The following is a 25,106-nucleotide window of genomic DNA, read 5'->3' on the forward strand; positions in this document are numbered from 1 at the left end:
CTTGAAGTGAGAAGATTGGGCAGCACCAGGTGTGAGCCTGCCTCCTGGCTGTGTTGGGGATCCTGGCAGTCTCCCTCTGTAGCCTTGATACCCCTCTATGGCTCTCCTACCTCTCCCCCAGCTTTGGGGGTTGAAGCCAGCAGGGCTGGCTGTAGCCAGAGAGGCCTAAGGCCTACACCACTGGCTCTGGGGGCCAAGAAAGGAAGTTTGTAGGCAGTTAAGTAGCGGCTCAGTGTCCATGGCCCCAGGCATCTCCTGTCATCAGAACCTCATTACATGGCTAGACTAACAAGGCCTTCTTTGGGGATCCCAGTGACCTCTCAGAGGCAGCAGCTTCAGCATGGGTGGGTGTGAAACTCTGAGTGTGTGAGGGGTGCCTCTGTGCCCCTGCTGTGCAATGTATGTGTCTGCCCTGAAGGTGTGAGGTGTGTCTATCAGAGTCCCAGGTGTTGTGTGTGTGTGTGTGTGTTGATGTGTGTACCCCTGAAACTTGTGCCCTGGTGTGTGTCTGTGCCACTGTGTGTCTTGTCCCTATTCTGCTCCACCACCCCACCCTCTGAGGTTTTTGGCTGTCTTAGTCCCAGGGTGTCAGATGGGCATATGTGCTTTGATGTGTCTACGTGTCTGTGCATTCTTCACGCCTGCGTGTGCCCCACGTGTGGGCATTTCCGTGCGCCTCTGCCTGCAGGACCATGTAGTGTGAGAACCAGAAAAAGCCTCTGGTGAGTGTGTTGCTCCAGCGTCTCTGCCTGCAGGTGTGTGTCTCGGTGACAGCGCGTGGGCGTGTGCCTGGGTGTGAGCCGCGCGGCGGCGTGTATTCGAATGACAGTGTGACGCACGCACGCTCGTGTGTGTGTGTGTGTGTGTGTGAGCGCGCGCGCGTGTGCGTTCGCCAGGGTGAGTCCCTCGCCCCCGCCCCTACCTCTCCCTATTTCTATTCCTCTCTCCTCTCCGGGCGGGCTTGGCTCCGCCGTCCGCATCATCTCCATCCATTATTGAAGAAACAGCCGCGTCCGCTCCAATCACATCAACACCCCCCGCCCCCCTCCTTTCCGCTCGCCCCGCGTCCCCTCTGGGTGTTGGGGAGTTGGGAGCCGCAGCGCGGCGGGGCTGCAGCCGCAGCTCCTGCGAGCTCATGACCCTGTGCCCAGAGCCGGGCCAGGCACCGGGACGCCGGGGTCCCCAGCGGAAAGCGCTTTGCATAAACAGATGGCGCGGGAGTCTTTGTCTAGATGGTTCGCTCGCTACGAGGCTCCGGGCTCCTCGGCTGTCTGGCTGATGCAACCATGATCATCTCAGAGCCTCGGGACCCGGCGCCCTTAATAGCGGCAGAGGGGGGTTAGGGGCCCCGGGGCTCCCAAGCAGATGCTGGGCACTGTGTCTTCCCTCCCTAGCGCCCCCTCCACGCCCCACTGGTGCAGAGGGAAAGCGGAATCTGCGCCAAGGTGACGGGCGTGTGGAGGTGACCAGGAAGGGGACCCTGGGCAGAGCCCCAAGGTGCCCGCGGGCTGTCCCCCGTTGGACTGCTGCAGACCCCCAGGAGCAGCAAGCCAGAGAATAGGAATAGAACCAGGGAATGGGAGGGGGGAGAAAGACAGTGACAGAGAGGGAGGCATTTATAAAGAGAGACACGGCGAGGCAGATGTAGAGGAAAGGAGAAACAAACGCAGGGAGACGCAGAGAAACAGATGCAGGGGGACAAAGGCAGGTAGGGAGCTGCGGAGGGAGAGACAGAATGGGAAGGCAGAAAGAGACAGTGATAAGGCCTGAAGAAGAGAAGAGTCTCGGCGCTGAGACGGAGCCCTGGGCACCTGGGGCCGCCCAGCCCCGCAAAAGGAGCCAGCCTGAACCTGGGATGTCCGCAGCTGGCGAAGTGGGAGCTTCTGAGTTCCCTCTCCTTCCCCCACCTCGGCCCCTCCTCACAATGGATGAGTGGAAGTTGCTGGACCCACTGCCCTGGCGGCGGGAGTGGCGAGAGCGGCCGGCCGGCGGGACCCACACTCCTGGCAGTAACTTCCCAGCTCGGAAGCCGCGAGGCTCAGGGCCGCTGTGGCCCGATAGGGGGCGCCCGAGGCATCGCCCCTAAGAATTTGAGAGCAGCTCGGCCTCCAGGGGGCGCCCGCGCCCATGGCCCCGCGGCCTGCTCGCTCCCGCGAGTCCAGCTGCTTTTGAAGTTCAGCTCCACCAGAGCGCGGATTAGTGTCCTGTGCGGGTTAGCTTTGAGACAGATCCCAGCGGGACCCCCGCCTGCCCCTGGCCACGCCTAATCCGCGGCTAATGACTTCTGTCTGCTCGGTCAGCGTAGCCTGAGTCCTTCTGGTGGGAAGAAATGAGATCTGGAATTCAAGGAGTTCTGAGTCTCAGTTCGGCCCCAGGGACCAAGATCCAAAGACGGAAGGAGCCTTAGAAATAGGGTCACAGACAAGGGGTCAGAGACAAGTACCAGAAGCAGATGAAGGGTCAAGGAGCCCCGGAGAGGCAGAAGCAATAACGTAGTAAGAAACTCGAAAAGCAAGGGCGGAGGCCCAAGGCAGGAGGATCACCGGGGCTGCCAGGAAAAAAGCCGGGAGGAGAGCCTGGAAAGCGCGAGGCGCGGATCACTGGGACTCAGAGAAAGGGCTCCGCAAGAAAGGTGAGGGCCCAAGAAGCAAAGGGGCGCGGCACCGGAGCCAGAAGTCCCTATCACTCCAGCTGTGCCACAGGAGTCACATGTGCAGCCCAGCTGTGCGGCCCCTCGAGCTCGAGCTCCAGAATTGATTTTTAGCCCCAGAGACTGGAGGGCTACGGGGCACAGGTGAAAGGACACCTCAGCCCCTGACCCGGCCCTGGAAGAGCAGGTACTCAGGGCCAGGCTCTGAGCTGCTCCAGGCTCCGACATCCCGTCAGTCCCCCGCCCCCGCCCCCCACACACGTAAGCACAGAGTCTCTGTCTCTTTGTTCTCGCCCTGTCTCTGACACTTTATCTCATTATCCGCCGGAGGGAGGCGGAGAGCTCGGGACCCCGCAGCCTAATTACAGCCGCGCTTGTCAGCGCAGGAGGTGGGGGAGGTATCAGGCGCGGGAGGGGAGAGCAGGAGGCCCTCAGGAAGGGACCCCTACCTCTCGGTACTCTAAGAGGCACAGCAGCGGGTGCACGGCTCGCCCCTGCCTGGGCACCACGAAGCTTTGGAGGGGAGAAGTGGGAGCTCTCTATAGGAATCAGCTGCCAGGACAGCAGTAGGGGAAGGAGGGGTTAGGTTAGCGTGGAATGGGGAGAAGTGGTTAAGGCTCAGCTCTTGCAGGGCTCCCTAGGACCCCAGTTCCCCAAAGACAGGGGCAGAGATAGTATAGCATCCCACCTGATAGTACAGCATGCACCCGAGTTGATCATCCAGTGGGATGCAATCACTCTAGCTTCTGTCTCTATGTGTTCTCTTTTCTCTTTCAACATCTTTTCTATCTTTCTTCCACGATTTCCTTCACTCCATTCTCTTTCTCTCCATCACAGTCAGAGGCAGAAGTTGTCTCCTTGGATGGATACCCGAGGTAGGTAGGGGAAGGAAGACTCTTAATCCCCAGATTTAACCAACTGTTTTACTCTATCCTGAGCCAGGCTTGAGATAATGCCCGGCTCCCCTGGCCTCCACACTCTTCCAGGCTAACCATGACACAAGTTGGAGAAGCCACCCAGGTCTAGAGCGGCTTGGATCTGTCTGCGCCCCCACCACCACTCCCCACTGTTCTTGGAGGGAGGTGGCCCTGCTAGCTCCTGGGTGGCTCTAGGGGTGTCAGGGAAACATTACAGAGGCCCTCACTTGTCCCTGATCCCCATCCCCCCACCCCCTCCGCCCCACTTGTGAACACCCTGCAGCTGCACTTTACTGGAGGTCTGTCTGCCTGTCCCCTGTTGAGCCCCTTCCTCCCACTTCAGGATTCCCCTCAGTTGGGCTCTCAGTTAGAGTCTGGGAGGCCTCTCCCTTGGACCAGCCCAAAGCATGATAATGTCTCCTGGGCCAAGATCCGATCCCTTGGAGTGGAGAGTGGATGAGCAGAAATCCTCCTGCTCCCCAACAATTCTCTTCCTGGCCGATCCTGGAACTGCAATAAGGAGAGAGATGGGGGTTGGGGTGAATCTGATGAAGTTGCCGGGGCTGGGCCAGGCTGGGCTGGGCTGACCCCTCCCCAGAGAGGGGCGGGACCCCAGGAGGAGCAAGGGCTCAGGGCTGCTGGAGAGGAGCAGACACTGGAGAGGCGCTATGGCGGGAACCAGCCTCGGAGCCCGCTTCTATCGGCAGATCAAGAGACATCCCGGGGTAAGTTTGGTCCCAGGAGCCATGATTCTACCTTCTAACTCTCTAGCTGCCCTGGCAGCCCCGAAATCTACCCGTACCCTGCCTATTGCTAAGTTTCCCCAAAGCTCCTAGTATTTTTCTGCAGTGCCCTCAATCCAATCCCTGCAATATGTCCCCGGGTCCCTTGAAGTCACCTCAAACAGGTTAGCTACAGGTTGAGGGAGACTATGGCAGGAAATGTGGTGGGAGGCTGTAGGTCCTCTCTTCCCAAAGGGAGAGAGCGCCAGACCTGGGATGGGGTGGCGTGGGGGTTGGCCGAGCAGAAAAGCTTGTAAAAGGAGATTGGGAGGGGGCTGTTCCTGAAAAAAAGTTCTTTCTGTCTTCCCGCAGCTCATCCCGATGATCGGCTTCATTGGCCTGGGCATGGGCAGCGCTGCGCTCTACTTGCTGCGACTCGCCTTGCGCAGCCCCGACGTCTGGTAAAGGCCGGGCTTGGGACGCAGGAAGGGGTCCTGGGTGGGGCAAGATGGGACAGGAATGCACAGGACTCTCAGGAATGATGTGAATGATGGTCCTCGAGGGGACTCCTAGGCAGGCTACATCTCGGGACTGGAGCCTACTCCTGACCTGGGAGGCCCCCCGCCTCCCCTCGGGCCCACCCTCAGTAGCTAGAGATTCTGCCGGCTTTGGGCTGCGGAACTAGCACCGCTCCCGGCCGCGTTACCATGACGACGCCGCTCTGCCGGGCGCCGGCGGCCTTTGGGTACCTCTATCTCGCTGCCCAAGCGCTGGGGGTGTGGCCGGGTGAGCTGCTGGGGTCGCCTTTGCAACCAGGGGAGCGCGGAGACTCCAAGCCGCGCCAGAGGCGGCAGGAATGGAGGGTCTGCCATTAGGCAGGAGCACCCATGGCGTTGTCTGAATTCAAGTCACATCACTGCAACCCCAGTACCTAGGGATTTCGGGATTTCTGCCTGATTCCCACCGCCCAGCTCTGCGGGGCTAGCCTAGGGTGGCACCGAACCGGCGGGAGTCCTTGGGCCAGGTTGTCAAGTCTATCACCTGGCCCCACGCTGACAATGGTGACAGCCTTCTTGCTTCACTTGTCAGCACCTGCTAATGTGCCCCCTCCCCTCTCAGTCTCTGGGAAATGCACACACCCCCATCTCCCGGGAGGATGGAGGGTGCTGGGGTGGGGGGACAGACCTTATGGGTCCCCTTAGGCTCCAGAGTCCTAGCTCCCAGAGAGGAAACCCTAACCAGCACCACCCCCCACCCCCACCCCCACCTCCGTCTCCACAGCTGGGACCGAAAGAACAACCCGGAGCCCTGGAACCGCCTCAGCCCCAATGACCAATACAAGGTACCTCCCAGTGGCCTTCGGGTTGCACCGCCATTCGCTCATCTCTTGATCCCAGCTGGGCACCTCCCACCCCAGCAAAGGGACGAGTGGGGCACTCAGTGCAATCCCCCTTTCTCTCCATAGTTCCTTGCAGTTTCCACTGACTACAAGAAACTGAAGAAAGACAGGCCAGACTTCTAAGCCTGGCTGCAGTGCCAGTCGACGTGAACCACCAGCAGCCAGCCTACTCATTTCTTCCACTCTCCACCCTCAACCCCAAGGCGCCACACTGGCCACCCTGTCCAGTTTCTGCTTACACAGCCGGGTTCCCACGAGGAGGGGAGGCAGCCCCACCCCCCTTCCCTTGCTCCCAGCAGCGGAAGCGCCTCTGACCCTCAGCTTCAGTCCCACGAGGGGGAGGAGCAGTTAAAGGGCAGGCAGTAGCCTAACCCAAAGGCTCATGCCAGCCCCTCTGCCCCGTTACCCTGGCTTCGGAGGGCGGGGTGCATGCTACATGTTGAGCGTGGCCTACGTGAGAGACAAGACCAAGCAGGGGCCTGAGTGCCAAATGACGTGGCGGGCCCCACGTTAGCCCAGGCTACAGGCTTCCTGGCGCCAGCCTGGGGGCGGTGCTACTCTGGCTCCCTGGGCTCGACCAGGCTCGTTGCTGACAGTACAGCCAGCTTGAGGCACCCACACTCAGGAAGGTGTGGCTTGTTCCTCCAGTGCCTGCGCTGCTTCCCTGCTTCCGCTTCCCTCCCGCTTCCGGTACCACTGGGCACCCCCTCCCGCCTCACACCTGGGCCTCCCCAACCCCTCCCCTACTTCCCTCGGTCCCCAGGGATCAAACAGAAGCAGCCGTGGGCAAAATACAATTTCATTTAACAAATTGAATTTGTTGCGCCTGCTAATCACGTCTGGTGTCGCCTCTGATCAGAGGGAGAGGAGGAGGCAGCCTTGGGGGTCCTTGTGGTGGTGGTGGGAAGGAAATGAAGAATATGCTGAGGGAGAGGAATCACCACTTGGCCCAGGGGGCCCCCGGGGGGCCCCTGCCCCAGTAACAGAAGCTCAGGGCAGGTTAGTATTTTATTAGATAGAAACAGAAAGAAGGGTGCCTACCCACCCCTTCCTCTGGCTCAGGAGAGGAACTCCCGCCTCCCCAAGAAAGGGCAGGGGTCTATAATACTGAGATAATGGGAGAGGTTAGGGAAGAAAGCTCCAAGCCTCCTCCTTCTTAGTCTTATCCTGAGAAGTGGAACTACACATGGCTCTTGCCCTAAGTGGGGGGCCCTTCCCTCCGCCAGCAGAAAGCTGAAAGAGGAGCAGTTACCACCCCTCCCCAGCTTGTCCAGGAAGGCCAAGAGGGAGACATGTCAGTCGGCGGGCTTCGTTTCTTAGGTGCCTTCAGTGATCATCAAAACCAGGCATGGGGAAGGCCCTGGCGAACTGCTCCACCCGTTGCCTAAGGTCGGCCAGCTGATGACTTGTTTCTGGGTCTTTGAGCAGGAAAGATTTGAAATCCTGGAGTTTGGCTAGACACGGGTGACGAAAAAAAGTGGTCAGAGCTTAGGAGAAGGCAGTGAGATCAGCTGGAGGAGGGGGGAGATAGTCAGTATGAACTGGCTGGGGGGCGGGGGAGGTCTTGTCCACTCACTGGTCTTGCTCTTCACTTCCAAGCCAATGTTGACACCTTCATCTATAAAGCCTACAACTTTCCGGAAGTCATCTTCAAGGAACCCTCGAGAAGTCAGGGCTGGGGCCCCTGTGAGAGGGGCAGAAGAGGATTAGTACAGCCCCAGTCCACCTGGCAGTCAGCCCCGCCCCTACCAGAAAGCAGGTCTCACCCAGCCTCAGGCCCCCAGGGGTGATGGCACTTCGATCTCCAGGACAGGTGTTCTTGTTGGCCGTGATGGATACAAGTTCCAACACCCGTTCTGCTCGAGCTCCGTCCAGGCCCTTTGGCCGAAGGTCTACCAGCACTAGGTGGTTGTCAGTGCCACCTGAGGCGGGGAGAGTGAGCAGGGAGTGGTGGTAAGTCCTGGGCCTCTGAGGCTACGGGGGCTTGCACCTCCCCCACCCCACCTCCCAGCTCACCAGACACCAGGGAGTAGCCTCGCTCCAGCAGGGCATTAGCCATGGCCTGAGCGTTCTTTAGAATCTGCAGGGAGTACTCCCGGAACATGGGGGTGCAGGCCTGGAAAAGAGGCAGCAGCACTGTTGCCTTAAGCCCGGCTCCTCCTGCCCCACCACCCCCAGCATACTTGGGACCCCATCCCCACGCCCTCCCAGCCTGACACCTCCCTTCCATCAGCTCCAATTTCAGCTAGCAAGGTGCAGGGTCTGAGCCTCCAAGCCCTGCCCCCTCCCATCCCACAAGAGTAGGCTCCCCAACCTGCTTTAGGGCCACAGCCACTGCAGCAATGGCATGGTTGTGGGGGCCCCCCTGCAGGGATGGGAACACAGCAAAGTTGATTCGGTCCTCAAATGTGTAAGGGATCTCTCGGCCAGTTTTGGGGTCCACAGCCTGCACCCCCTTCCGGTAGAAGATGAGTCCTGACCTGTGTGGGAGGTAGGCGGTCAGAATCTAAGCTGACAAGACAGAGCATAGGGGTGGGGAGAGCAGAGGAGACTGGCTGGCCTGGCCCCCACCGGCTCTCAGAGTCCAGCCAAGTAGTGTTCAGTGTGGTGGACTCCAGGGCTTGAGGAGAGCAGACCTCACCTCCACCCCCAAACTCCCTGCCGGGGAACTGCCACCAGGGGCAAGAAAAGGAGAAGTATCCTAGACAGGGCTTCTGGTGGGAACAAACTCACATCCAACCCCAACCATGCCCTGGGGTGGGGCATGAAGACAGGGAGAGGCAAGGAAAGCCCTCAGGGAAGCCTGACCTGGCCCCTCGAAGGGTCTTGTGAGTGGTCGTGGTGACAATATCCGCGTGCTTGAAGGGTGAGGGGATCACCTTGGCAGCCACCAGGCCACTGATGTGGGCCATGTCTGCCAAGAGGTGTGCCTTGACCTCGTCACACACCTAGGTGGGTACAGAGGAGGACAGAGATAGGCCTCAGCCTGGGGAGGGCCCAGATAGGCCTGCCCAAGGCTTGCCCCTCCTCCCAAGTCTCCTCACGACCCCTTGGGGAGGGGCAGAGATTACAGCCCACCACTAACTTCTCTCATGCGGGCGTAGTCAATGAGACGAGCATAGGCACTGGTACCAGCTATGATGAGTCGTGGTTTGAAGAGCCGAGCAGTGAGTGCCAGCTGGTCATAGTCAATGAGGCCGGTTTGGGGCTAGACAGACAGACAAAAAGCTAAAGTTCTAAGAGAAAGCAGAGCAGCTCCTCAGAGCTCCCTCCTCACACCCCAGAGCACTCACGTTCAGCTTATAAGGCATAGACTCGAAGAAGATAGATGTAGCTGAGATCCGCTTGACATCAGACATGTAGCCGTGGGTGAGACTGGGAGGAGAGGAGAGGAAGGAGGCAGGTTCAGAGTACAGGAACTCTCCAACTCAGCCACTGGCTTCCTGCCCCGCTCCAAAGGCCGGGGTCTCTGGAACACTGCTCCTAGCAAGTTGTACCCCTGTGGCTCTGAGCAACACTTATGGGGTCTTATCTTCCTCAACCACTCCTGGACTGGGAGAGCCCTGTTCCATCTGCATGGAACACAGTAGCTGTTCAATAAATTACTCTTCTCTCATGCCCATACTGCCTACAAGCCCACCCGCCACCCCACCCACACTCACTGGCCCCCATCGGGCAAGTCCAGCCCCATGATTCGGTCGTGAGGCTGCAGAAGGGCTGTGTAGGCAGCCAGATTGGCTGGGGATCCGGAGTAGGGTTGGACATTGACTCCCCACTGAGCAGGATCCAGGTCAAAGGCCTCCAAGGCCCGGCGCTGACACAGCAGCTCTATCTCATCCACTACCTCTGCTCCTCCGTAGTATCTGCAAAGGGAGGGGCGCAGATCAGGGCACAGAGAAAGGGTGCCCCCATCCCCTGGACCAGCAGCAAAGGACGGGGAAGACCATCCTCTAGACACACTGGCAGGGCGCAGGCGGGTCTCCCCCACCGGGAGCACGGTCCCTGAGGCTGTCCTCCAGCCTCATGGTGCCTAGCCCTCACCTCTTGCCAGGATAACCCTCCGAGTACTTGTTGTTCAGACAGGACCCCAGGGCCTCCAGCGCAGCTCGGCTGCAGAAGTTCTGAGGTGGGGGAGGGGCAGTGTCAGAAGGTACCGAGCCCCCTTCCCTGGACCCCATAGCCCCCTCTGGCCAGAGCCCCAGGCTGCAGGGAGGAGCCGGGTTCTATAGAAAGCTCTGTTCATTGAGGATTCCTTGCCAGGTCAGGGACAGGGCCAGAGCATCCTCCTCAGAAACCCAGCTGCTAGGACTTCCCTGGTGGTCCAGGGGCTAGGACTCTGGGCTCTCAATGCAGGGGCCAAGGTTCAATCCCTGGTTGAGGAACTGGATCTCAGTGCCACAGGGAAGATCCTGCATGCTGCAACTAAGACCAGGCACAGCCAAATACATAAATATTAAAAAAAGAAACCCATCTGCTGTGATAGGTGTCTCCAGCAAGGCCTCCTGTCCACGTGAGCCTGTGCTTCCAGGCTTCTGTTTCCTCCTCGGATGGAAGAGGGACCAGACTGAACTACAGAAGCTCCAAGAGACTCTGGGGGGCTTCCTAATGCCCCTGCCCATAACCCAGACTGGCCCTGCCTTTGCTTCAGAGATCAGCAGAAGATTCGGAGATGAGGCCCAGCAGGAAGGCCCTGAGTTTGAAAGGGAGATCTGGAGAAATAGCAGGAAGATGATCTGTTACTTCCAGCTGTGGCCTAAGCCCTGGCCCCTCTCCCCAGGCCCACCTCTGAAGCAATGAGCTCCAGGCCGCGACACTGCCTGTCCTTCTCTCTCCGCAGCAGCTCCCACATCTCAGGGTCACTGTCTGATAGACTCTCCTGGCCTGACCAGCCCTTGCTTGCTTCTCCAGTCTGAGTCTGGGCCGCCTCACTGTGCTGGCACCGTACGGCCATCCCAACCAGCTGACCACATCTCCGCAGAGGCTAGGGAAAGAAAAGCTCGGGTCAAAGAAAAAGTGTCCAGGCGAGAAAGAGTTAACAGTGCTTAGTTATGCTTATCAGATCCTCAGGCGCCATACCCAGCAGTCAGTTGTACAGTCAGTCCATTCAGTTCTCCTTTACCCCACTTCCACCTTCAAAAACCAGGTCTAAAGCCAAGGTTGAGATAAACATCCAGCGGGTGGTTCTGATTTGATCCTTTCAGCTAACCTCGGAATCTCCCTCCACCTCTGCCCTTAAAACACTCTGCGAAGCCTCAGGGCAGTTTCTCCTCTAGAAGCCTGTGTCTCTGGAACGCCGCCGGGCAGTCCCACAGAAACACATGTTTTCCTGCAGAGCCTTAACAAAGTGATACTCTAGTCGGGGGTGGGGGGTGAGGGTGGGGGGCCGTGGTGGCGACCAAGCTGGCAAAGATTAGGGCAAAAAGCTGTAGAGGTGGTTACCAGAGCAATGGAGGTGGGAACACAGACCTTTAGCAGCCTCTGGGGAAGCGGGCCAAAAACCTGCATCTTGTCCTTTGTGCTCCCCACTCTTTCCACCTCCTTCCAGCCCAGAGCCGCTGGACCCCTGATGCAAGCATGGGTGACCAGTTGCATCATTTGCATGGCTCAGATCTGGCAAGAAAGACTCAGCTCGAGGGTCCAGGCCAAGAACCGTGCTGCCTCGCCAGCACAGGGTCCACGGGGCATTCAGTATGGTTCTCTTCCCTAACGCCACGTCAAACGGGCAGTCACAAGGCCCTGGGGCATCTGGTTCCCGGAATGAGAAGGGGCCCTAATCACCCTGCGTGCAGCGGGGGTCTCAGGGATCCCCTAGTTGCACATCCGCACTCCCCTCCGCTCTCCCTTCCCCGAGGACCCTGACCACGTGCGTTTAAAAGCCCAGAGAAGCCCAAGTTTGTGAATCGTTAGAATAGGACTAACTGGGATAGGTTGAGAACTTACTTTCTATGGGTCACCTACTCTCTGGAGCCCCATCCTTACCCGAGTCGCCCAAATAAAAGAGAAGGACAACATCGCAACAAGAGATTCAAAGTCCACGAGATCCGGGTACCAACTCCGGCGCGGGAAAGCAAGGGGTAGAAAGGCGACCGATCGGAGGGCGCAGGCGCGATAGAGCTACCGGGAGGCCACGGAATTAGGGCGGGACCTACGCATGCGTAAGGTGGGCCCTTTAGGGTCTGTTGGGAATTGTAGTTTTTTCTCTCTTCAGTTTCGTTTTCCAACTGGAGAAGCTCTTGCCTGAAAGATGAGAGATCCACTGCCGCCCTGTCTCCTCATTGTCCTGAAGCTCTTCAGCGTTTGTTTTGTTTTGTTTTTTTTCGTCTGTTCAGACAATAGCAATTTATTGGGTATCTACTGAGTGAATGTGTTGTGCTTAGTTGCTCAGTAGTATCGGACTCTGTGACCCGTTGAACTGCAGCCCACCAGGCTCCTCTGTTCATGGGGATTCTCCAGGCAAGCATACTGGAATGGGTTGCCATGCCCTCCTCCAGGGGATCTTCCCAACCCCGGGATCGAACCCAGGTCTCCCACATTGCAGGTGGATTCTTTACCGTCTGAGCCACCAGGGAATCCCAAGAACAGGGTAGCCTATCCCTTCTCCAGGGGATCTTCCCGACCCAGGATTCGAACTGGGGTCTCCTGCATTGCAGGCAGATTGTTTACCAGCTGAGCTACCAGGGAAACCAGTATTATTAGGCTCACTGGGAAATACAAAGACTCCTGTACAAGCTGTAAAACATCCTGGATTGGAAGGGTGAGAGACCAGAGTTCAAGTTCCCACTCTAACGAATTAGCTGATTTGAGCCTCAGTTTCCCCACTTGCAAATCAATAATAAAATAACATGTGGTGGGATTTAATGAGACTGTATGTAAACATGCTGTTGATGGATCACCCCCTCACCTCATCCTCACAAACCTGCCTCCTCTATGGCCATCTCCTCCTTCTCTGGGACATGTGGGAGCTGACTGAGGTGCCCCCTCCTCACTGCACCTGTTGAATTTTGTTACCAATTCAGTCTGGATGCTCCAGCAATCAGTGAGCTCTCTTTGTACCCTGGGGCTATAGATTCTTGGAGCTGGAAGGGATTTCCTTATAGCCTGACTTCATCTGGACTTGTCCTTTAGGGGAGGGACTCACTGATCCCTCGAGGAGTAGGTTCTCAAACCTGGGTATCAGAATTGGCTGTGTGATATAAATATATGAGTGTTGAGAGTTTCCTCAGAGGTTCTAAATCTTAAAGAGTGGATCTTAAAGAGTGGGCATTTGCCCACTCACACTGACATACAACAAAACCTCTCCTTAGTGATTCTATAAGCAGTGATTTTGAGAACCACTGCCTTACATAGCAATATTACACATTCATTCAATCATTCATTCATTCAGCAAACACATTAACTCCTTCACCATGCTAGGCATGCCTTAGCCCTAGAGATATCAGAATAGATCACTGACTACCAGGACATCAAGAGGTGAACAAGTGCAATTACCAGCAGGGGCATCTCATTCTGCTCCCAGGTGTCCAGACATCCTAAGAACAAGGAAAGGAGAAGGAGAGGATGGTGGTGGAGGCAATTTGTGAGTCAGAGGGGGAAGACAATCCATCACAAAGCATGTTCCCTTGCAAAGTCTCTTTCAGTGTCCAGAACTATTTTATTATTGCATCACAAGTGAGGAAACTGAGGCCCAGATGAGCTAATTTGCTAATTCCAATTATTCCCACTTGGTTCTCATTTCAGACCTTAGAAGTCCCCCCTTAGCTCTAATCTCCTTCCCTCCCAACTCTAGCCTCAGGTGCTTTCAGCTTTTTCCAATAATAGGCTTGGTGTTGGGAGTCAGCCCTGTTCCTGTCCCTCTTACAATCTCTGACCCAGAACCACTTCCAACCTCCCTCTTCCTTTCAGTTCGTTCATCCATCCATCCACCCACCCACCATCCATCCATCACGCATTTATTTTCCCCTTACTGACTTTCCACTCCTCGAGTGAGAGTCAAGGTGTCTGGGTGAGACTCACCTCTGACTCAGTTTCCCGGTACAGCCAGCGGGCAATCCTCCGGAGAACACTGCTGCCTCCCAGTTTTACCTTGACCCAGGACTCAAAGCAAAGGAAGGCTACAGAGGAGAAGGTGTCGTTCTGTGCCTCAGCTTGTCTGTACCTCCTCCCTAGCCTCGTCGTCAGGGGTCCCCCGAGGGGAAGGGGGCTGCTGAGCTTGAGAACTGCTAATGAAGCCGCAGCCAATTAACGCCCGGGCCAGGGTTGGGGGCGGATAAAATTAGCAGCTGCGTCTGCAGGGGTGGGAGGGTGGACAGCTGGCTGAAGGGGCCCTTGTTTGCGTTTGCAGACGGCTAGTGGGAGCGGCGCTGCCCAGTTCTCCAAACTCGCAGTCGTCCCTTCCCCCACCCTCTCGTCTCAGGCCTCTCTCCCTCCCTCCTCCAACCGTCTGCAAACTCAGCGCCCACGAAATTAGGAAGGAAAAGGAAGATCGATGACTCCAGATGCCGCAAACTCTGTTTCCCCTCCCCCTCCACCTGCCGCCTCCCGCCAGCCCGCGGAGCTTAGCAGGTTGTCAGCGCTCCGCCTACGCGGTCCCTCCATCTCCATCCCATTCAGGGCCTTATACCTCCTCCCCCAGAGAGCCCGCTGGTGGTCCCCTCTCAGGTCTAATCCCCGTCCCATTTTCGGCAGCTTCATTCCGCCCACCTCTGGGAGGAAAATTCCCACCTCCTGCAGGGCTCAACCCCAGGGGTCGTCCTCCTCGTCTGAATCTGGTCTCGTCTGGGATGTCCTCCAAGGTGACAGCTCCGTCAATATTTGCCTCAGTTTCCCCATGAGCCGCCGAGGGAGGAGGCCCTGGCCCGGTCTCTGCCAGACAGAAACGCACACCACCACCCCCTTGCCTAAAGGTCTCACACAGACGCGTATTGGATTTCACTTTATTTTGTTCCCTTTCCCGTCTGTTTTGGCGTAGGAAAAAAAAAAAAATCACCGAGAGGAAGCAGCCAGAAGGTGGAGCAAGGCTGGCAGGGACTGGAGGGAGGCGGGCAGAGTGCAGACGAGTGGATCGCCTAAGCACGGGAGTTTTGCTTCCCCTACCCTAATTATTGGGGTTCGGGGGAAATGGGGACAGGCATACGACAGGCAGAGGGATTGGGAATAGGCCAAGGTGTATAGGCCTTTATGGTCTTTACGTGGGTATAGGGTGGAAGACAAGCGCCTGGGAGTAAGAAAGGGGTGGGATGAGGGTGCCAGGCAAGGCGTTATTAAAGCTGCGGGCAAAGGGAGTATCCATCCCAGCGCCAGGGGCAGGAGTGAAGAGGACTCAATGGGGACGCAGGGGACGCGGGGACCGCCTCCAAGCCCCGCCGATTCTAGGGCTGCCTTCTGGGCCCTCCACTTGAGGCTGTAGCCCTTGGGGGGCTACCCCTAGCCTCGTGGGCACTCCCCATAAAGAAAAGGGGATCCACACCGGCTGAGTCTCGGAAGGGCTGCTCCTCTCCACCCCCAGAGTGGAAGGGGGGGACGCGGCCACAGGAGCTGCTGGGTAGGGGCAGGGGTTCCACTTAAGGGAGTCCGGGATTTCGCGGGAAGCTCAGGGGCCGGGGCGAGGGCGGGGTGGGCTATCCAAAGTAGGGGTGCTCGCTCTGGAAGTTATAGTCTGGGCACACCTTCTGCACCAGTTTGTAGTCAAAGCTGAGGAAGGAGACGAAAATGCAGATGACTTTGAAGGGCTTGGCACACAGCCAGGCGGCCTGGCTCTGCGTGTGCTCGGTGAAGCACACCTGCGACGGGTCGTACAGGCACGGGCGGTGCTTGCGCGCGCGGTTCGTCTTCTCGTACTCCACGTGGCAATTGAAAGCGCGTGACTCTTTGGCCCCAGGCACTCCCAGCGCGCCCCCGAGCGGACCCGCCAGCGCACCGCCGAGCGTGCCCCCGAGCCCCGGCCCCGCCGCCGCTATCCCCAGCGGGGCCCCCAGCCCAGGGAGCACCCCCTCCAGGGCCAGCGTAGACTGCAGCGGGTGGGGGGCGGGCCCCGGCAGCCAGACGCCCCCAAACTCTACACGCTTGGAGGGCGGCACGATACTGACGCTGAGGTTGCCCAGGCTGGACGAGTTGTGGCGGAAGTAGACGCTGAAGGTACCGTTCACATGGTCCACGATCTTCCCCGTCACCAGCAGCGAGAACTTGAGAGTGTGCACCCGGAAGTAAAAGTCCCCCCAGCCAAAGATCTTTTTGGCGCGGGCCGCTTTGATGGACGGCTTTCTCTTCGTGCGCTGCGCTGGCGCTCCCGCCGCCCCAGCCCGGGCCAGTGTCCCTGTGTGATTAGCCGGCCAGGCCCAGCTCCAGGCACGCGCGGTGCCCAGGCCGTCGGAGGACTTTGGCGCTGCCGCTGCCGGGAGATGATGGCCAGGGGCGCCACCTCCGGCCGTGGCGGGGCGCAGCTCCAGGTACTGCGGCCTCCTGGACTCCGGTATCTGGGCACTGACGGCCTGGGGACCAAGAAGGAGGAAAAGAGAAACGCTGGAGTTGTCTGGGGCCACCCGCCAGGGCCACGCCGGTCCCTGTCCGCAGCCGCTGGGAGAACAAATGGAATTAGGCTGCCACAGCAGTGGTTCAAGGAGTGCCCGTTGGAATGGGCCTGCGGCTCTTTCAAGGTGTGTGGTCTCTGCCTCAGTTTCTACATCTGTGAAATGACACTAGAATCCTAGTCTTCTCACAGAACTCTGACGAGGGCTGAGGAAACTAAAAGAGCCAAAGCAGTGTGGGTTTGAAAGGGACTGGAGCTATGAACTGGCTTGATTGGGAGTAATGCGCCATGGAGAAGCTGGACTCAGGCAAGGGAGGCCATGACCACTGTCAGTGCCCAGCATCAGGAAAGAGTGAGACCTCCCAGCACACCTTTGCCAAGACTGGAGCCCCCACCCAGGCCTCAGCCTCTACTTCCTTGAGGGGTGGAGCATGGGAGACCAACGGAGCTGAGGAGAACAGTGGAGAGTCTGCATGCAGCTGAGGCTTGGGGACTACTAGTGGGCACCTCTCTCTACCTCCAGCACTCCTGCTCTTGGGGAGGCCGCCTGGTGGTCCTCCCCTGGGTTAGGAGGGGTACCGAGGAGGACTGCCCTGCTTGCCCCGACCCGTCTCTGTGTCTCAGGTGGCAGCCGATCTGGGAGACAGCGGGGCGAGTACAAGATGGATCGAGAGGCGGAGCGGCAGGGCCAGGCCCGGGCCATCAATTATCCGGGGCGGGGTGGGGGGGTGGCCCCGAGTGAAGGAGACGTGAGAGAGTGGACAGGAAGAAATATGGAGATGCTGCTCCAGCGAGGGGAGTGGAAAGGAGAGGAGCTGTGCGTGTCAGAGTGTGTCAGTCAGACCGTGCTAGCTGTGGCCATTCAGTGTGGCCCTTACTGCCTGTGGGTTTGTTTGGGGGGGGCGGAGTACCGTGCGTGAGTCTGGGGTGATTGTATTTCTGTTATATTGTATGTATCTGTCTATCTGCCTGGAGTGATGACTGTGTGTGTGTGTGTGTGTGTGTGTGTGTGTGTGTGTGCATGCGCATGCTCAAGTCTCAACCTCTGGTGATGGGTGTGTATGTGTCTGCCTGGCGTGGCTGTGTGTGTATGTCTGTGCGTGTCTGTATGCCCTGTGTAGCAGTCCGGAGAGGCTGTGTTGTGTGTGTCTGCCTGCTTGTGGTGGTGAATACCTGTTGTACTAGTCCCTGGTGGCTCTGTATAGGTGTCTGGGTTGTATATGTGCCTAGGTTGGTTGTGTCTGTGCGTGTGGATCTGAGTGAGGCTGTTTCAGGGTGTGGTAGTTGCCTCTCTGTGACTGGTGTAGTCGTATGCCTGGGTTGGCTGTGTATCTGAGGGTGGCTGTGTGTGATTCACTGGGGGTGTCACTTTCCCTCTGTGATCTCCTCTGTCCATGTGTCAAGCTCTTTCTCAAGGCTGGGTCAGTGTATTCACAATGATATAACAAGTGTGGTCTCATTGTGTTCCCCTGGGGGGTGGTGCATACATGTCAGTTGTATATGAATGTTCCTGGGGGGTGGGGGGATCCCCACACTGGCCTACAGGATGAGCTTTGAGTAGGTAAAGAGGCCAGGCAGCATGGGTGTCCCCCTCTGTTTGCATACACCATGTGTCCACAGGGGACAGGAACAGCAGAGTCAAGCTGCTAGGCTAGAATCTCCACCGCCTGGTCCCATTCCCGCAGCTCTGCGATCCTGGGTTATTAATGCCGCCGCCACCCGCTCGTCATACATATTTATCGCCCCCCTCATTCCTCCTCCCGTCCATCTCTCCTCCCAGCTCAGGTGTGGGGGGCGGGGGCGGTAAGAGAGACTGACTCAGACTGACAAGCTTGAGCTGGCAGCTAACACCCAGAGGGTGGGCCTGAGAGGGGATGGGGGGAAGGGGTCCTGGGCCGCAGAGGAGGGGACAAGCGCCTTCCAGCAGGAAGGACCAAGGCTCCAGGAGGTGAGCTTAGAGAGGGCAGGGTTTGAGCCCTGGAGAGGGCATTGGAGGTGGGAGTGTATCAAAGCTTCCAGGGGAAGTCCAAGAATGGTTGGGAGGAGTCATTTGAACTCTGACACCTAAACTCCTCACCCCCCTGGGCCCAACCACTAGCTCTTTCCAGGGGCATCCATGAGCCCCTACACCTGCTGTTATGACCCCAAATACCTCTGAGCTCCCCCCCAGCACCCCAAAAGCACTAGACATCTTGCACCCAGTCCAGGACCTGTCCACTGCTCCAGTGCAGCCACTCTTCCCAGGCAGGGGCTGGAGAGGGAAGGAGGTTTGGCTGGGTGGTGAGGGGCGCCAGTTGTCCCCCCACCCTGATCCCAGACAAATTGCTGTCTACGCTTCTCTGATCCTGGCAAATCCCTGGGCTTTGGGCACCTGCACCCCCCACCCGCCGCTGGAGACAGCCAAGATAAAAGGGAAGAGTTGGGGGGAGCGGCCGAAGCGACCTTCGGGGGAGAACTCAGTCAGGGAGGGGTGAGAGTCTGCGAGGAAACGAGCCGAGAAATGGGAACATGGAATAAAATAAAATAAAACCCTCCCTCTGGCTTCCTAGCTCTCACGCTCGCTCTCCCTCTCTCGCTCTCTCACTGTTTTTCCATCTCCCTCGCTCTCTCTTAGTCTCTTTTTGTCTCTGTCTCTAATTTTCTTCTGCGATTCTGCTTTTCTGTTTCTGTCTGTCTGTCTGACTGTGGTTCTCTCCCTCTACCCTTCAGGTGGTCTGTCTCTAGCTGTGGGTGGGGGTGGGAGGGAGGGGAAAACGAAGTGATAAGGGAGCCCCTGTTTGCCTAGAATCCACGGTGCTGTCCCTCCCCCTTGAGAGTGGGGGCAGGGTGTTGTCCGAGGAGGGGTCCTGGTCGTTTCGGAGCTGGTTTAATTAAGCTAATTGGGCGCAGTGACATTTGCGAAGGGGAGAGGCTAGCCCGGCTGTCGGCTTGAGGGGCGGAGGTGTGGTGGCAGGAGGGAGTCGGGGTGAGGGTGGGGGTGCGCTTCACCAGGCGCCTCTGGGCCCTAGCCGGGTGGGAGCTGAGCCAGGAGTGCTTTGCCCCCCAGGCAGCGAGCCCACGCACTGCAGGGGAGTTGAGGATGCCTTTTTCTGCTGAACAAACTCCACTTGGTGGGGGGGAGCGCTCTTTGGGTATGGGACTGCTGGGAATGGGGGGAGGATCAGGCTGTCGGCCCCCCATCCGCATTGCAGGGTGCACCTCCCCCAGGCCTCCAGACTGGTCGGTGGCTTTTCTCCTGCTGTGTGGGTCCGGCGGGCCGCTCAGGATTCTGACTGGGGGAGGGGACAGCACCCAGTAGTTGGGGAAGGAAGAGTGCTCCAGGCCTGGGTCGGGGAAGGAGACGGAAGTGCGTACTGAGGCCTTGCACCTAGAAAGAGGTGGGGGCACCCCGCAGCCAGGGTGGGTAAAATAGGCAGGGTCTGCCTGGGAACCAGAGATGGAGATGGGGGTGAAGACAGAGGTGGGGTGGACAGGACAGGCTGCGATGAGGACTGGGCCAGAGATGGAGGGGGACTGGGACTGAGGCCTGGGCAGGCACAGGTACATGGTGCAGAGATAAAGATGGAACAAGGGTAGGTATGGGAACAGGAAAGAAGAGGAGGTCAGAAATGGTGGACAGGTACTGGGCAGAGACTGGGGTGCAGATGGGATAGGGGCCAAGGCAGTGAAGATGGGGGACAGAACAAGGTGGGAACTAGAATGGGGATGGGGGAGACAGGGATGGTGGATGAGGGATGGGCGCTGGGAGGAATGAGAGTGGGACGGGGACTGGGAGATGGGGGGTGGGACCAGATGGGGGTGGGAACAGAAACGGGGGATGGGAAGTGGTTACTGGGCAGAAACAGGGTTGCTGAAGGATGCAGAGACCCAGGAGGTGGGGATGGGGAATATGAATGGGGGCTGGAATGGAAAATGGGAGACAAGGAAGGAGATAAGAGACAGGGATGGGGAGATGGGCTGAGGACAAGTATGGGAGTCAAGCCAGAGAAAAAGGCAGAAGACCGGCAGTATCAGGCCACAGAGGGGTCTCGGCAGGTGAAGATACCTTCTTCCAGACCCTACTATAGCTATAGCGTGAGGGGGCGGGGATGGCTGCTGGGGCGGGCTCTGCCCTTGGGCCGGGCACCCCCTCCCCCTCAGCCCCGCCTGCCCGCCTGCTCCTGGCCTGCAGCGCAAGGCTCACCGTTATCTGAATTTTGATTTTATTTTATTTTATTTTATTTCCCTGCTTCCTAGAGCCGGCGCAGTCCCCCCGGGAACGACCGCCCCCCCCGCCCCCCGCCCCGCGCCTCACTTTATTATTGCAATAAATGTGCCTATAAAGGCGCGGGCTCCGGGGCGCGGTGGGGGGGGGGTGGTGGGAGCCGCGGAGCTGGGATGTAATTTCCCGAAGCCGGAGCCGGAGGGGGAGTGGGCGGGGTGGAGGTGGAGGAGGGGTAGGCTAGGGAGAGGGGGAGACTCGCCAATTTCCAGCGCTCAAGGCAAGTGCTCCCCGCTCCCCATCCCTGGCCCGCAGCTCGTTGCCACCCCAAGCCCTGTGGACTCGCCACAGCGCCCAGCCAGCCGGGAGCCCTGGGACCCTTCCCCCACGACAGACCCTGCCCTTTCTCCGTGACCCTGTCCCCCGTCCCCGCCCACGAGGAGTTCTAGGGCTCGGTCCAAAGTTCCGCACCTCCTCCACAATGACTTCATCTCTGACCCCGATGATGCCCCCTCCACTCACCGGTCTCCCTCAACATTTATCCCGCCCCTCCCCAAGGACACTGTCTCTGAACCCAGTGACCCTTCTTTACCTTGTTTCTGTCCCCAAATTACCTCACCTCTTCCGCAGCCACCCAGTCCTGGACCCCCAGCTCCTCCCTCACCCCAAACCTAAGACAGTCTACCTTCTTCTTTCCTTTCGGTGCCCCTCCCATACTCGGGGGCTCTGACCCAAGGGAGCTATCAGCGCCCCCCCTGGCCTATGCTCCTGGCTCAGCTGCGGCCCCTGATCCCCGCGACAGCTCTGGGCCCTGGCCCAGGCTGCACGTGCCTAAGTGGCCCAGCCAGAGATTAGCTGGGGGGTTAGAGGGGGATATGGAGTCAGGAGTGGGTGGCTAGATGCAGGGCTGGGGCCAGCCAGTGCTGAGAGACTCAATTCAGCCTAATCCTTTCCTGAGGCAGGCTAGAGCTGGAAGGTCCCATAGGGCCCCGCCCCTGCCCTCCCCCAGCTAATTAGTAATTAGTGATTAGTGATTAGTGACTACTGATCGCCTGCTGCTTTTCCCAGTAGGTGGCTGCTTTGGCAAGGGGTGGGGAAGACAGAGACAGAGAGGGCGATAAGTCCGAGACCGTATTGGAAAGATCCTGTAGGAGGCCTGGGCCAGAGCCCCAGGAGCAGTGGAAGCCAGGAGTCACAGGCCCCATAGGAGATCAGGAGCCTGAAGCAAGGAGGGAGGAGGGAGAGGGCGCCTGAAGGAGGAGCCTGTGAGCAAGATGGGAGAAGGCAAGGTGCTTAACATGGGACAATTAGGGTTTCCCTGCAAACTATCCCCCACCAGCCTCTCAGTGTCAGCCCAGTGCCAGCCCTAGCACTGAGACAGCCCTGAGTGCACGAACACACACACAAGCCACATTCGGATAGGATACATGAACACATCTTGAGGCTCACAATCCCATTATTGTTGTTTTTGAACCTAAGTCTTGTCAGACTCTTTGTGACCCCAAGGACTATAGCCTGCCAGGCTCCTCTGTCCATGCGATTTCCCAGGCAAGAGTACTAGAGTGGGTTGCCATTTCCTTCTCATCCCCACACTCAAATGCACTCAAAATGACAAGAACGCAGACACACGCAAGCCTCGGAGACTCACAGACAACACAGGCACCCCAACACACAGATATGCACCAGAGACACACCTTGATACTCCGAGGTGTGCATACACATGTGCACACACCATACAGCACACATGAGCACACACACAGAGGTAGTCAGACACACACTGTCCTACACACATCCCCCTTCATAGTTATACACATGCAAACACAGTCTGTATGTACATGCAAACACAGATTCTTACGTGCATACAAGCCGCACTAAATGGCAGACACCCTCTCCTCCATGGACTCCAGAGCAGCAGCTCTCACACACTCAGATCTCCATTGCTCACATCCTCATGCTCACTCTCCCTCAAGTCTTCACCAGATGTTTCATTCCCCTTCAGGGGGCAAAGGAAATTAAACCAGATCTGTCCACAGGGGAGTTTATTTGATGGGGAGATTGGAGAGGAGAGTGAGGAGGAACCAGAAAGGAGGGGCAGGGGAGGACCATCCAGCCCCACTACTTCTCCCCCAGGGGCCTTTACATCCCAGTGGGTTGTGGGGCAGAGACCCCCTCCCAGAGTGCTCTACGAGGGCAGAGCTAGGCAGCAGGTCCCCAAGAAGCTCCTGCCAGTGGAAGCAGTATTTGTGGAGGGGGCTCCTCCACCCACCTTCCAGCCCCTCAAGGTCACCAGGCTGGTTTGAATCAGGGAGCTCCGTCACCAGCTTCACTAAGGGCCCCCGCCCTGCTGGAGCTGCTGAAGGCGATCTGAATGAGCAGGTGGGAGGCTAAGTGTGTGTGTGTGGGGGTCTACACCCCTTCCAGACTCTGTAGGGTCTAAGGGCTGGGATGCAGGGAATAGGGCTTTGGGGAGCTACCTGTCTGCCCCCAGAGTGGGTAGATCACACTTAGAGTAGGAAACGGGAAAGTCAGAGGCAGCGGGGCTGGTGTAAGAAGATAGGTGTCCAGGGCCTAGGCCCCCATTGTGGGATGCACAGCGGGGCACAGATGGCTGTACTGTGAAGCAGGGACTCACGCTCACCCCTTCAGAGCCAACACCACACTCCACACCAGCATACACACACCCTGGACGCCAGCGCTGGACACGCAAGCCTGGCTGCCCGGGACACAGGCGCACACACGGGCGCACACGCTGACCCACACACTCCACACCAGCACACATGAGCACCCGGTCTATTCGAATTGAAGCCTCCAAGTCTGGAGGGACGCAGATCAAGTCTGGGCCCCTTTAGCCTGTCTTCGCCCTGGAGCTTCAGGGAAACAGGCCAGCCTCAGGGAGATGGAGAGAGGAGAGGACGGGAGGAGAGCCAGACAGCCCACACCCCCTACCCGCCGGGCGAGCGAGAGGGGTGTGTCTGTGAGGTTGTTCAGGGGAGACAGTATCTCCGCGGGAAATGCGATGGGAGATGGTAGCCAAGTTCGGCGGTATCTGTGTGGGTCCGTGTGTGCGCGCGTGTGTTCGGGCCGAGTCTGCTCAGAGCACAGTGCCCACCTGGCATTGTGACAAGAGCAGAGGAGAGAAATGAGAAGGCGGGGGTGGAGAGGTGGAAGGACAGACAGCGAGGAAGGCGAGTGAGGTTGGCGCGGAAAGACGGCAAGGCTGACACCCTGCTGGCTTGTCTGTCTGTCTCGCACTCCCGCTCCGTCTGGCACACTCGTGGGTCTGGCTTCGTCCCCTCCCCCGCCTCGCCTGGAGCGGGATCCGAGTTGGGCCTCCACCCGGGCACCCCCCCATCCCACCCCACCCCACCCGGGACCCTCAGCCAACTTGCGCTGGGAGAGCGCCTATCCTGAACCAGGAGTCTGTCTGTCCGCGTACCCCCCTTCTCCCACCCCGAGCCGGGCAAAGTTGGGACGCTCTGCGCTGTAGACGAGGCAGGCGCACGGAGCCCCTCGCACTCTGGAACCTTGGCGTCCGGGACCCCCGCGCTCGCGCTACCTCCCAGCTACCCTTACCTTCCTCAGGAGCCACGGGCCAAAGAGCAAGAGAAGCCATTCCAGGAGCAACCGCATCTTCCCGGGCGGCCGGGCGGGGCGGGTGCCGGGCCTGGGGACTAGGGGCCCCGGCGGGCGTGCCGCGGGGTGGCTGCCGGAGCGGCGGGAGCGGGCGGCGCGGCCCGCGGACTGAGCGGCGAGAGGCGCGGAGCGCGGCGCTGGGGGCGGGGCGCGGGCGGGGGAGAAAGTTGGGTCGGACTCGGGCGGGCGGGCGGGGGGGCGGGGCTCCGCGGCGCTCCAATCCCGGCCGCGCCCCGCGCGCCCCCTCCCGCCCGGCCGGGGGCACCGAAGGTGACTTTCACTCCGACACGCCCCAGACACGCCCCCGGCCCAGGTGCGGAGCCGAGCGGGCTGCGGGGCTCGGGGGCCGCGGACCCGAGAGGCTGGGTGGGTGCATCGCTGAGGAACAGGGCCGAGGGTGGGGCTCCCGGCTCCGGGACCTTGTTCCCGAGGCGGGGCACGGAGAGTGGGGAGCCTGGCGAGGCTCAACAGCCCAGCAAGACCGGGGTCCCTCGGAACTCCCGGCCTCTTCTGTGCTCCGGGCCCTGAAGGGTCCCCGGGCAGGAGCAGGGCAGGGGCCGAGGTGAGGGCGGGCGGGGCCCCGGGCGACTGCCGCCGCGCGGCGCTGACGGGGATGGATGGGCGCCCCGCGGCTCATTCGGCCCGGAGATGAGTATCATTGATCACGGACGGAAACCCCATCACGTCTGTCAATAGGGCTGACAAACGGCGCCCGCCGCCCCCACCCCCGCCTTCAAGGCCCCTCTGCGGTCTCAGGACCCCTCCGCTAGACGCGCCATTCACCTTTGCCCCTCGCCCCCTCTGCTGACCCCCCACGCGTCCCAGAGCGTCCCTGCGTGGGGGTTGGGCAGGAGCCGCACCAACGGCCCGGCTTCTTGGTGCGATCTCCATCCATCCCTTTCCGCCCAGGGTCCCTTCTTTCACCATCAGTCGCTCTAGATCCTTCTCCCCTTTCTCCTCTAGCCCTGTCCTTGTCTCTGTCCCCAGTCTGGTCCTGTCTCTGTCCCAATCCTCTTGGCTGTTTCTTCATCAGCTCCCTCCTCCCCCTAGTCTCTCTCT

The 25,106-nt window shown here is 59.1% G+C and overlaps 3 protein-coding genes across 6 annotated transcripts; 1 reads left to right on the forward strand and 2 right to left on the reverse strand.

Moving 5' to 3' along the window:
• The first annotated feature begins 4,190 nt into the window (after positions 1 to 4,190).
• Positions 4,191 to 6,499, forward strand: NDUFA4L2 (NDUFA4 mitochondrial complex associated like 2). Its single transcript, NM_001113305.2, is given in 4 exon segments — positions 4,191 to 4,292; positions 4,662 to 4,750; positions 5,571 to 5,631; positions 5,755 to 6,499. Coding segments are annotated over 4 exon segments (264 nt in total). The 5' UTR covers positions 4,191 to 4,235; the 3' UTR covers positions 5,812 to 6,499.
• SHMT2 (serine hydroxymethyltransferase 2) lies at positions 6,472 to 14,591 on the reverse strand. 4 transcript variants are annotated; one of them, XM_005206533.1, is made up of 13 exons: positions 14,410 to 14,591; positions 13,702 to 13,799; positions 10,472 to 10,669; positions 9,730 to 9,809; positions 9,351 to 9,551; positions 8,982 to 9,063; positions 8,774 to 8,896; positions 8,497 to 8,636; positions 8,003 to 8,168; positions 7,705 to 7,804; positions 7,455 to 7,610; positions 7,265 to 7,372; positions 6,472 to 7,142 (listed from the first exon to the last, which is right to left on the reverse strand). In XM_005206533.1, exons 3-13 carry the CDS (start codon positions 10,637 to 10,639, stop codon positions 7,015 to 7,017), a joined length of 1,452 nt encoding a protein of 483 aa, XP_005206590.1. In that variant the 5' UTR covers positions 10,640 to 10,669; positions 13,702 to 13,799; positions 14,410 to 14,591; the 3' UTR covers positions 6,472 to 7,014. The 4 variants fall into 4 exon arrangements, with proteins under 4 accessions (XP_005206590.1, NP_001029454.1, XP_010803441.1 ...); NM_001034282.1 differs by lacking the exons at positions 13,702 to 13,799; positions 14,410 to 14,591 and adding an exon at positions 11,668 to 11,744; XM_010805139.4 differs by lacking the exons at positions 9,730 to 9,809; positions 10,472 to 10,669; positions 13,702 to 13,799; positions 14,410 to 14,591 and adding an exon at positions 11,668 to 11,804.
• A 16-nt stretch (positions 14,592 to 14,607) lies between these two features.
• Positions 14,608 to 24,211, reverse strand: NXPH4 (neurexophilin 4). Its single transcript, XM_002687567.7, has 2 exons — positions 23,988 to 24,211; positions 14,608 to 16,175 (listed from the first exon to the last, which is right to left on the reverse strand). Exons 1-2 carry the CDS (start codon positions 24,042 to 24,044, stop codon positions 15,306 to 15,308), a joined length of 927 nt encoding a protein of 308 aa, XP_002687613.2. The 5' UTR covers positions 24,045 to 24,211; the 3' UTR covers positions 14,608 to 15,305.
• Between the last annotated feature and the right edge of the window lie 895 nt (positions 24,212 to 25,106).

Source organism: Bos taurus, chromosome 5 (assembly GCF_002263795.3).
Source record: "Bos taurus isolate L1 Dominette 01449 registration number 42190680 breed Hereford chromosome 5, ARS-UCD2.0, whole genome shotgun sequence".
Classification (NCBI taxonomy): Eukaryota; Metazoa; Chordata; class Mammalia; order Artiodactyla; family Bovidae; genus Bos; species Bos taurus.

Excerpts from the sequence above, each read along its gene's own strand:
- SHMT2 (NM_001034282.1), bottom strand. The coding sequence starts at position 11,700 with ATGTTGTCCTTCTCTTTTATTTGGGCGACTCGG. Across the intron at positions 10,670-11,667 it reads CTTTTATTTGGGCGACTCGG|CCTCTGCGGAGATGTGGTCA; the intron begins GTAAGGATGGGG and ends TTCTTTCCCTAG. Across the intron at positions 8,897-8,981 it reads CTATGCCTTATAAGCTGAAC|CCCCAAACCGGCCTCATTGA; the intron begins GTGAGTGCTCTG and ends CTGTCTGTCTAG.
- NXPH4 (XM_002687567.7), bottom strand. The coding sequence starts at position 24,044 with ATGCGGTTGCTCCTGGAATGGCTTCTCTTGCTCTTTGGCCCGTGGCTC. Across the intron at positions 16,176-23,987 it reads GCCCGTGGCTCCTGAGGAAG|GCCGTCAGTGCCCAGATACC; the intron begins GTAAGGGTAGCT and ends CTTGGTCCCCAG.